This window comes from Asterias rubens, chromosome 14 (assembly GCF_902459465.1).
Source record: "Asterias rubens chromosome 14, eAstRub1.3, whole genome shotgun sequence".
Lineage (NCBI taxonomy): Eukaryota > Metazoa > Echinodermata > Asteroidea > Forcipulatida > Asteriidae > Asterias > Asterias rubens.
The window spans coordinates 11,973,540-11,985,920 of NC_047075.1; the positions used below are offsets into that span (position 1 = coordinate 11,973,540).

A 12,381-nucleotide genomic window follows, 5' to 3' on the forward strand; every position below is an offset into this window, starting at 1 on the left:
CACTTTCAATGAAAGACACATAAAAAAAGGCACGCGGTGTTACTGTAGCCCTGATTTGCATAAAAGCCTGCAAAGTTTGTTTTTCTGAAACCGGAAGACAAAAAAGTTTGATATAATTAAAAGTATCATTAGTTCCAGCTTAAGCTTCCTGTGTCATATGTAAGAAGGGTAAATTTAAAAAGGTAAACTCTCAATGAAAGACGCAGAACAAAAGGCACTCAGTGGAGAAAAAAAAAAGGCACTCCGTGTAAATGTCAAGCCCTGATTCGTAAAAAAAGTCTGAAAAGTTTGTTTTTCTTAATCCAGATACAATATAAAGGGAGATACAATATAAAGGGATCACTTTTTGTTACCGTATCTTGGTGTATCACACTAAATGTCTGTTTCATAGGTTAGGGAGCAAAAGCATCTCGCTTAACTTTACATCTAAATGTTGTCTTTGGTTTGCTGCTACATGTACCATTGTGTAACATCATACATGTACCTCATACTATTAGCTTTTGTTATTTTGACGTTAACTTGCATTGTTGTACTGTATGACAGTATTGTAATAAGTGTCACTGAATTTAATTTGTACAAGCGTTTGTTAAGCTTGTGTCATATGACAGGGTTAAAGCCAACAAGGTAAACTAATACATTCTCAAAGCAAGATGCAAAAAAAAGAGCCATTCTTAAAACCATCCTTAGGGAATCTTCTTACATCACTACGCACCGGTAACATTTACAAATGTTATCATAACTGAAAGCAAATGTTATCATAACTGAATGCCGACTGCAGAAACTGTTTCAAGCGATAAGTGCTTGGGGTTTTGAGAAACAAATCTCAACCTAAATAATCCTGGGGCCTCGTAGAATCTTAGTAGAGACCTATATTTTGTTGACACACAAACAATGCCTTGCAAATTGGCAACATGACTGCAGCAGACATGCAGTTAGAAGGCTTCGTCTCCCCCCCCCCCCCATGTTATTCGTTCTTGAAGTCTGCCCCAATTAATTTCCTTCCAAATATTATCTCAGGATGATAATTTGATTAGCGGTAGATTCATGTTGTGGGTTGTGTCAATATTTGTCTGGCTGGTTAGTCGGCTGACGACATGTTGAGTTTCAGTCAGGCACGTCTCGATAAGAACTCAAGACGACGTAAAAACGTAGCTTAACATCCGAAGGGGGCACGGTTTCCAGCTAGTCAAGTACCTTATTTGATTAAAAATGTCCAGGGACCACTTTAAAGGAACGTTACAGAATTGGTAAGACACAAAAATCCTGAAGATCACAGGTTTACATAAAAAAATACATGGTCTAATGATGATGATAGTAGAAAACATCCCTTGAAATATTTCTGTCTGAAATGTCATATTTGATGAGAATTAAATAATCCAACTTCGCGTTTGGAATTTATCGCTCAGTGAGCGTTTTATTCATTTTTATTTTGGCATTGATGCAATGCAAAATTTGTGATCGGTCTTTTAATATTTTCTCGTGACCAAGATAGCGGATCGATCTCAAACTTCTACAGGGTTGTCAGTTTACGTATATGCTGGATAACATAAAGTGCTTACACTGCCAGCATTTGTTTTGTTAGCAAAAATCAATTCTGTAATGTTCCTTTAATAGAGATACAAATTTAACTGCCCTTTTCCTCTTTGTGTTTATACATGTAGAATAAGCAAAAATCAGTAAAATAAAGCTTTTTGGAATTGCCCCATGAATGTATGATGTTGTACTATGATGTGTGGACTTCATTGTTTATGCTGGTAGAACAAGATATTATACACATAATGAATGTTAATGAGTGCAATGGTGCGAATATGTTCATGAGTTGAAAGATGGAATGTTCTATTCAACGAGGCGGAGCCGAGTTGAATGGAACATTCCAGCTTTCAACGAATGAACATTTCGCACCGTTGCACGAATGCAAAACATTCATTATTTGTTTTATATAACATCCAAGTAGAACTTTGTAATTTTGATTAAAAGATACAACTTTCAAAACAAACAAAACGTAGGCCTACAATTTTTAATTGTAGAAGCCGAATGTTAAGTAATTATACTACCTTGCAGTAACACTGCTGCGTTACCAAAGACACGCGCACGCAGTGATATGTGTTTACTCAGCTTTTGCGTTCCATCTGAAAAGTACTATTGCACGCTGGCAGCGTGCAATGGTACTTTTCGGATGGAACGAAAAAGCATGGTGAGTGACTCAGCGTGCAATGGCACTTTTATTTGTTATCACGTGATGGACAATCCTCCAATCAAATGGCAAGGATCTGCACGGGTGTTATATAATAAGAAATAACACCCTTGTACCTACATTACAGGTATCAAATTCAAAAACTTTGTTCTTTGTTCATACAGTAACATTACACCATGAGCAAGCCCTTTTGCGGGGGTTTACGTATAGCATTAATGTAACAGAAATAATGTTTGGGTTGGCGAAGTTGTACATCTTTCCTCGCCCTCTACCTCTAAGACACTGGTTCAAATTCGGAGTGTTTGGTTTTCAGGCCTTGTCTGAATACATTTCTAAATAGTTGTCTGGGATTTTTCTGAGAAACCTTGGCGCAAAGACCCAAATGTTTTAAGTTATAAGATTGTTTATCTCTTCCAAAAAATCGATTCAATATGTTTTGTTGGTACTCTGTTTCCCTTGGCCGCTAAGCAAGTTGGCATACACTATGTACATGTATGTAAAATAATTGTTGGCCTTCGTGAAAGATTTTGGTATGGTCAAAACCTCAGGCCATTAACTAAATTTTGCCTTTTGGTCGGTTAGACATTTTCAACAGCTGATTCTACTTTCTTAAATTGTGATCACAATAATATTTTATAGATGTTTAATTTGCATCGAGGATAAAAAGTATTCATTTTACTCTTTACTCAAATACTCCGATGAGTTTTAGCACTGTCTACTCAGTCTAACCCAAGTTCTGTGAAAAATTCACAGGCATAATACTCGGGTAGGATTGGAACCCACAACCTTTGCAATTCTGGAGCGCTGTGTCACAATACTAATGAATCTATTTGTTGTTGTTTTTTCTGCAGCCTCTGACTGCCTAGCCTTCATGCAAGCGGGCTGTGAGCTGATTAAGGTCCGATCTCCGTCCAGACAATACCACAGAATATTCTGCCTGAGTGAAGAGCTCTCTGAGATCAGATGGCACCCAACTTCCAAGAAACCGGACAAAGCCAGAAGTGAGTACTCAAAATAGACTTAAAGACACTGGACGCTATTGGTAATGTCAAAGACCAGCCTGCTCACTTGGTGTATCTCAACATATATGTATAAAATAACAAACCTATTAATTTGAGCTCTATTGGTCGTCCAAGTTGCGAGATATAAAGAAAGAAAAAACACCCTTGTCACACGAAGTTGTGGGCTTTTGGTTGATTTCGAGACCTCAAATTCTAAATCTGAGGTCTCAAAATCAAATTCGTGGAAAAATATTCTACTATCAACCTCTCTCCATTACTCGTCACCAAGTAAGGTTTTATACTAATAATAATTTTTTTAGTAATTGCCAATAGTGTCCACTGCCTTTCATTACACTTTTTATAACTGTATTTCTAGTTTTTGTATAGTGCATTTTACAGTAACCATATCAATGCGCTTTACAAAGTACCTTGCAGCTGCTTTTATGAAATGCTAGGATTAATCATATCTTGAGTTAGGATGAGCTAAGGATGGGCTCATTGCGTCCTAATGTCTTTTTTGAAAGAGATTGATATGCCTGGTCAAATAGATGCAAAGTGGTCGCCTGTGATGTTGTAAAGTTTTACGCAGTCAGTCTATCAGACTAAAGATCAACTGTTTCGCTTGTCTTGAACTGTGATAATAGTTAGTAGCAAAGGAATGTAAACGCAAAACATGACTAACCAGACAAGTTAACTTCTTTCTTGAAAGCACTGGACACCTTTGGTACATTGTAATTGTCACAGACCATTATTCTCACTAAGTGTATCCCAATATGCATTAAATAACAAATCTCTGAAAATTTTGACTCAATTGGTCATCACAGTTGCAAGAGAATATTGAAAGAAAAAATACCTTTGTGGTGCAAAATTGTGTCGGCTTTCATTTGCCTAAAAAAGGCTTCAGGTCTGAAGACTTTAAATATTCGAGTGAGAAATTACCTTTTTCTTAAAAACTATGTTACTTCAGAGGAAGCCATTTCCCACAATGTTTTTTTTACCATTAACAATTTCTCGTTGCTGGTGACAAGTAAGTTTTGTTGCTAACAATTATTTTGAGTAATGACCAATAGTGGGTGCGTTCGTTTAGCTTCCCTGGGTCGATCCCGGTGTGTGACGGGTTGTTTTCTTAGGACGAACGTGTGCCGAACGCACCCACTGTCCATGCCTTTAAATGATTGAAAGGTGGAGATTTCAAAGAATAACATTTTTGATTTTGATATCCAGTTGTTATAGAGTCAGTCAAGGAGGTCCGAGTTGGAAAGAATACCGAGACATTCCGCCAGCGTGAGTCGACGGCCGAGTTCCCTGAAGAATGTTCCTTCTCCGTCATCTTTGGTGATAACTACGAGACGTTGGACCTCGTGGCCAACTCGCCGGACGAGGCCAACATATGGGTCACTGGACTCTCCTACTTGATTGGAGGAAACAAAAGCAAATGTACGTAAACGTGTTTGTTTTAACATTTCGGATTTGAGGCATTGCACGATTAGTTATCAAGATTTAACTAACGCGTTAATCAAGTCTACGCTAATCCACCAATCAGATGCTCGAACTGGAGGGTGGTACAAAAACCTATAAACTACTCCCAGTTTTTATATTGCACACTGCGCATTGTGAGTGTCACTGCCTCAAGCTGTCAAATGGACAGTGCAAAAATTACATTCCAACATGTGCACGTGCATGCTGTTCGTCACAAAATACATTCTTACATTCGGCCTCGTTGGATATGGGACACAGAAACGCTATATTTTTCCATATTCCACTCGCGCTTGTGCGACAACTTATATTATCTTCAAGTACGTGCTAATCCTCCAATCAGATTTGCAGAATGGAGTGGTGATAAAAACCTATATTGCACGGCTAATATCACTACCTGCGTCTTGTGTGTTCTGTCACGCGCCAAGTTTGCTTGAAGATAAATACGTTATCACACAAGCGCTCGTGGTAATACTGAAAAATATAGCGCCTCTTAGTCCCATATCAAACTCGGCCTTCGGCCTCGTTGGATATGGGACGCAGAAGCGCTATATTTTTCCGTATTCCACTCGCGCTTTTGTGATAACGTATAATATTTGGTCCGTGGTAGTAGATGGCAGATCTCTAAAGAACAAAATCTTTATTGTATACATGCATTTACATACATTATTGGGTAAAGCAATTGAGCGGTTGCAACTTGCCTTTAATAATGACCTCTGTTGTTTTCTACTATCATTGGGTAAAAATAGGGCCATGTAAATATTACATACTTTTATTAATTACTTTGGCTACATTCAATAGTATGACCAGCTGTTTACTCAAAGTAATACATTCATAATTTGTATGTTTGTTTTTCTTTCTGCAGCTCCTGAGGCAATAGAACAGAAGCAAGACATGAGAGATAGATATCCTTTTGGGTCCGATTCACTAAAAATTTACTAGGGTGGAACACGAACCAAGGTTTCCAGATAACTGTGCCGGTGCTTTACAAAACAAGACATCTAACCCTTTTTTGGTGACCTTCTTATTTTGTTAACTTTTGTTGTTTGAGGTGCCAGTCAGAAGCCGTACAACCGCTAACTGCCGTGTAGCCATGGATCACACCCAAATTACGATACAACCTGGGAAGCGGGAGTCAGGGGATCACCTTAAGGGGCTGCGACTTTTTGTTTCAGCTTAAAAAAAAAAAAAACTCAGGGAAACTTACTGGGGCCCAATTTCATAGAGCTGCTTAGCGGACAATTTTGTGCTTACTGTGCGATTTCCATTTCACAGCCCTGCTAACCGAGAGCACACACAAAAAAGGCGTGCTAATAACTTTTCGGTGCTTACTGCATGAACAAAAATGACGTCACAATGCAAATCCGTGTTGAACGCGCAACATGGCCGACTAATTTTTCTGCTCACTTGTGAAATACGCTTGCACCGTAGCAAATTGTTGCTGCTACAGTGAGCACAAAAATTTGCTAGACGGTTAAGCACTGCTATGAAATTGGGCCCCCAGGTAAGACTTCAGTTTTTGAAAATGAATTGTCCTTGACCCTTGACCTCTTAGCACATGGCTACAGGAAATGTTTGAGAAGGCTGCAGGTGACCAGGTGGGCCAGCTGGATGAGTTTGAAGTCATGCAACTCATGAAGAAACTTAACAACAGCGTCACATCTATGAGAGTTAGACAAAAGTTTAAGGTTTGTAAAAGACTTGTCTTTGCTGACCGTTTTATTCACGTGTTATTTTAATATTGGTTTGCGGTAACACTATGTGTGTATATTTACTTGCCAGGTACGTAGCGTTGGTCTTTAGAGCACTGTCTTTCTATATATTCTACGAAAGCAGAGTACATGTAGTTCTGAAAAGAACTGTCCTGGTTTTTAAATACTACCTGGGCGGAACATCGGCTGGGACTACTACTCTAACTGATAGGATCGTTGTTAACATTTCACCACGGAGTGACTTTTTACTTGATCTCAATGTTTTGACTAGCTTGCTCTAGTCATTGTCAGGAGACTGAAGAGATATGACAGAAGTGGGCCTGTTGTTTCAACTTCTTTGTCTAATCAGTCAAGAGTAGTGGACGTTGCTGTGTAAACAGAAATCATAATTCATGCTTTTGTTGGTTTAAGATACAATAACTCTTCAATGTTGACTGTGAGCTCGTAACTATTCAAAAAATAGTAATAATAATACAAAATTCATGGTCAAACTTGCTTCATGTCAGCTGGCACAGTCGATGATGTTGCAATTAAGATGTCTGCTTTCAAATGCAGGGATTCCACAATTTACAATACATTCATACCCAGGAGCTAGTAAATGACTAGAAAAGCTCAGTCTTTAAAGACACACTGGACACTATCAGTAATCACTCAAAATAGTTTTAAGCATGGGACTTACTTTGTAACGGTCAACAGAGTCAGCTCCCTCGGTTTTGAGAAAGTATTAATTTCTCTCTGAAATATTTGACTTTGATTTCAAGACCTCGGAATTTGATTATTAGGTCTCAAAATCACGCATCTGAAAGTACACAACTTGTGTGACAAGGGTGTTTTTCTTCAATTATTCTCTCGCGACTTTGACAACCAAATTGAGCTCAAATTTTCACAGAGGGTTGTTATTTTCTGCATATATCAAGGTACACCAAGTGAGAAGACTGGTCTTTGCCAATTACCAAAGGTGTCCAGCCATCGATTTCACCAAACTCTTCCTAACTTAGGATTAATCTTAGGACTTAGGACAGGTTCAGTTCCGTATCAAAATGCATTGAACGGTTACTCGTCCTAACTCGAGATAGGATTGGTCCTAGCATTTTGTGAAATCGGCTGCAGTGTCTTTAGGTGCTACCACTGCCTTGTTTATCTATTCGCCTAAAAAAACAAGCTTTCTCTATCACTAGCATCTATATTCTACAAAAGCGGTAACTTTAACCTCATTCTCGATGCAAAGCCAATGTGGTAATTTTGCCAAATTGTAATCGTATGATTTTGTTATCTTTGTAAAACCAGGAAATGACGCTGAGTAAAGTACGAGATGGGGACTCAAAGCCAACTCTCAGCAGCCACGAGTTTCTAGATCTCTTTAAAGAAATGACGACTAGACCAGAAATTTACTTTTTACTTGTAAGGTAAGCAACCTACTGTTTGTTGTACTTGTAAGGTAAGCAACCTACTGTTTGTTGTACTTGTAAGGTAAGCAACCTACTGTTTGTTGTACTTGTAAGGTAAGCAACCTACTGTTTGTTGTACTTGTAAGGTAAGCAACCTACTGTTTGTTGTACTTGTAAGGTAAGCAACCTACTGTTTGTTGTACTTGTAAGGTAAGCAACCTACTGTTTGTTGTACTTGTAAGGTAAGCAACCTACTGTTTGTTGTACTTGTAAGGTAAGCAACCTACTGTTTGTTGTACTTGTAAGGTAAGCAACCTACTGTTTGTTGTACTTGTAAGGTAAGCAACCTACTGTTTGTTGTACTTGTAAGGTAAGCAACCTACTGTTTGTTGTATTTGAAGTAGATATTCGTCTGCCAGTGCTGTTTAATAAACATTTATTTCACAATGGCAGTTATAAACCCAAGTACAGGTGGTTGTTAACAAGTATCCTATTTTCTAGGTATGAATAATTATTGTCACATGATAAAAAAAGCCACAAAAACACAGATCTTTGAAAATATCTAGTACCCCTAAATCATGCAGCATTAAACAATCATAGCCAACATGTAGGGAAAAAAGTGAAGCATAGTGCTATTATGCTTTTCCCTCAGTTTAAACAGTGACTTTGGCAGGACAAGAACAACGACAAAACAATGACAGATCCAAACCGGACCTTCTTCAAATTACATCAAAGAATAGAAAAAAAAGAGGGGAAAGGGATAAAGGGAGGGATCCAGAAAAAACCGGGAAGTTATAGCCATACAAAGTTTGTATTCAGAATCAATTGGTGGCTATGAGTAAAGTTGTGAGGACAAATGATGTTCAGTATTTATTCTTATATATGTATTTTTTGTTTCCTTGGTAGCTAAAATGGCCGTGAAATTAGAATGATTATGAATCAGAACAAAATTAAAAGAAAATCCACAAATGATATTTTTTTTACCAAATCAAATGAATTATTTTTTTCTTCAAACATTTACTTTTAAGAGGTCTTTTGACCAACTAATTCCATTTGCCAGAGTATTCAAAACCAAATTTGTAAAAACCTTGGAAATAGACTCTTTGCATTGGCACTATCTTTGCTCCAGAATGATGAAAAGATTCATGTCAATTGACCAGCTACAACAAATCAATAAAAAAGTATCCATAAATACCTGGGACTGTTTATCCATTTTGATTGGTTAATAGGACATCATGTGGGGTTGTTTAAACAGATGGTATAACAACAGTAAAAAGTGTTTAAACACAGATAGCCTTTGTGTGGCTACTGAATCAGCACAACTTGGATTTCTGACGTTTTAACCTCGTTCATCACGTTGCATTTAAACCAAGCAAGCTGATCTTACCCTCGAAAGTTTGAGGGTTCTGAAGCTTGGTAAAATTATAAACAACCAGGCCTCTGCGGGTTTAAACCACAGTTTCAAACCTCTTCTACACACATTGATTCTTTTATTCAAAACCAAATTTGTGAAATCCATGGAATTAGACTCTATGCATTTGAACCAGCTTTGCTTCTGGTAATGTCTGTTGAGCTAATGGGCCATGATCTTACTGAAGTATTTTGTGTTTATCTTTCATAGGTACTCAAGTTCAGAGGTCATGGCTATTGATGACCTTTTGATATTCCTAGAAGCTGAACAGGGTGTAAGTATTAATAATAATACTTATTAATAATATCAAAGTCTGTATCTCCCAAACAGGGTACTCAAGGCGCTGAGTATATATACAAACTTTCAGAAGGATAGGTTATTGAAGTGATGAGTTCTGAGACTCAATTATTTAGCACCTTATAAGTGTTTACAAGGTGCTACGAAGCATACAGCAGCCATAGCCAGGAACCCCTTCTCTTTTCGATAAGTGCACTTGATTCCTTTACATGTGTTGCACAAAACATGGGACCAACGGCTTTACGTCCCATCTGAAGGACAAAGCAATAGTGTCTTGCTTATGTGTATCAATCATAGAAATAGAGCCTACAGAACACTGACTGGGTCATTACTAGTGGGACTTTGTTTTAAGACCATTAAAAGTGCCCCTTAAAAATTGTAGTGTATTACACCACTTTTTAAATTGAATTTGTTCTGCAAATCAGCCAAATCAAGGATAAACTAATAAGCCACTCTTGGAAGAGGTTATTAAGAAGAAGTTATGGCAATAACTTACGCTAAACATTTTTTCTTTTCCGTTAGCAAGGTTGTTGACTAGCGATCACTTTAAAGCCATTGGACCCTTTCGGTACAGAAAAAAAAAAAGTTCACAGATTTACAAATAATTTACAGGGTTTACAGAAGGTAATGGTGAAAGACTTCTCTTGAAATATTAGTCCATGAAATACTTTACTTTTTGAGAAAACAGTAAAACAATATAAATTCTCGTTAGCGAGAATTACGGATTTATTTTAAACACATGTCATGACACGGCGAAACGCGCGGAAACAAGAGTGGGTTTTCCCGTTATTTTCTCCCGACTCCGATGACCGATTGAGCCTAAATTGTCACAGGTTTGTTGTTTTATATATAAGTTGTGATACACGAAGTGTGGGACTTGGACAATGCTGTTTACCGAAAGTGTATAATGGCTTTAAGTTCACCAAAGCCAAATGTTTGACTTTGTGATTATTGTGTTTGTTTTTAATTTTGTCCACATGAGGTAGAAATAGAATAGAAACAAACTTTCTAACATAAGAATGGAGGAAGAAAGAGTAATTACCAATAGTGTCCATTGCCGTTTTAGAGGGTTTACATGAACCTTTGGTAATTACACCAAAGATTGATGACCATACAACATTGTACAAACTTACTTGGTAAAGAGCACTGGAGAGCTGTAATTTTATTTTAAAACATTGTTTGAAACGACCCCTAGAAGTAATGTAGTTTTGGAGAAAGACCAGGCCTGGAATCACCTGCAGGCCTGAGGGGGTCATGACCTCCATTGCCACCTGGTGTTGGCTTTGATACCCTTCAAAAGTTTCCCATGAGTTTAAGATTTTCCAAATGGAGGTACCCTATGCAAAATTAATGTGGCCTTGCCCTTTCAACATGTTCAACGATGAAAAACCATGCCTGACAGAAAAATTGTCACCCATAAATTTAAATCTGTAAAGGGCTTGAGGCATTAACTTCTCATGCAATTGTAAATAGCTTGTCTTTTTGATATCCCCCAGGGAACTTAGTTGGTTTAAATCATAAATGGCCAAGCATGCAAGCCATGAACTTATACATTTTGTGGATTCATGAGCTGTATAAGTAAATGTCAATTGTTATTTTATGTATACATGATTTGAGGCATTGCATGGTGAGGTATTAATATAAATTTGGTTTGAAGTCTTAGTGTATCTACTTGCCAGGTAGAGTTTGTTCCTAGAGAACTGCCTTGCTAGTTATTCTACTACCGCGGACTAGATTTTTAACTGCACTACCACAGAGTGAGTTCTTAATTGGAACTCACTCCTTGATAATGCATTTAAAAAGATCCTAAGCTAAAGTTGTAGTTCCAGTTGTAGTTCCAGCCGATATTCTACCTTCTGCCCAGGTAGTACTTAAAAAGCATGACTGTTCTTTTCAGAACTGAGGAGTCTCCCGAAAATTCTGAAAAATCTATTCAGCGGTAGTATAACATATAGTTCTAAAGAACTACATGTATAAAGAACAAACTCTACCTGGCAAATAGATGTACACACGGTGATACCGCAAACCACATGTATATTGATACCTCATCATGCATTGCCTGAAATCATATAAATGTCAATTGTTAGTCGATGGTAAATAAATTGATGGCATGAATTCTTGTGATTTTCCAGATGGCTGGTGTATCGAGAGAAAAGTGCTTCACCATTATTAACAAGTATGAGCCGTCCCAAGAAGGTAGAGAGAAAGGTCACCTGGGCATTGATGGTAGGTTTCCTATCTTATCTTGGCCTTTCAAAATAATAACATTGAAGACTTATATGGCGGACGTATCTACCAACCTCAAACTTAACTTTCATAATAATAACATTGAAGTCTTATATGGCGGACGTATCTACCACCCTCAAACTTAACTTTCATAATAATAACATTGAAGTCTTATATGGCGGACGTATCTACCAACCTCAAACTTAACTTTCATAAAAATAACATTGAAGTCTTATATGGCGGACGTATCTACCAAACTCAAACTCAATTCAATTCAATTTATTTATTTATTTCATCACAGATTACAAGTAAAAAGTGAAAACTGTTTTCCCTGTGTGCACTAAAAAGATTAAAATTTGATACTTTTAGAAAAACAAAAAACATTACATTTTAAAAACACAGAATTAATTACAAAAAATTAATATAAGCCAAGGGGCCTTCCTATCTTATCTTGGCCAGGAACCGCGAGCGTACCCCTTCTCTTTTACAAGCATTACACAACACTTGGGACCAACGGCTTTACGTCCCATCCGAAAGGACGAAGCAATGGTTCTGTGTCTTGCTTATGGACACAATGTCACAACTGGGACTCGAATTCAAACTCTACTGATCAGAACAAACACAGTTTGAATTCGTTGCTGGTAACTGCTCGGCCCTAGCCTGACACTTCATTTCT

At 37.6% G+C, this 12,381-nt stretch overlaps 1 protein-coding gene across 1 annotated transcript in view; it reads left to right on the plus strand.

Moving 5' to 3' along the window:
* The first annotated feature begins 472 nt into the window (after nt 1-472).
* Nucleotides 473-12,381, plus strand: part of LOC117299285 (inactive phospholipase C-like protein 2) — a 40,277-nt gene continuing 28,368 nt past the window's right edge. The window contains exons 1-8 of the mRNA XM_033782773.1: nt 473-480; nt 3,046-3,195; nt 4,420-4,632; nt 5,537-5,576; nt 6,230-6,359; nt 7,671-7,789; nt 9,393-9,456; nt 11,612-11,705. Of these exons, the coding sequence (XP_033638664.1) occupies nt 3,066-3,195; nt 4,420-4,632; nt 5,537-5,576; nt 6,230-6,359; nt 7,671-7,789; nt 9,393-9,456; nt 11,612-11,705 (790 nt within the window). The 5' untranslated portion in view covers nt 473-480; nt 3,046-3,065. The remainder of the gene's footprint in view (nt 481-3,045; nt 3,196-4,419; nt 4,633-5,536; nt 5,577-6,229; nt 6,360-7,670; nt 7,790-9,392; nt 9,457-11,611; nt 11,706-12,381) is intronic.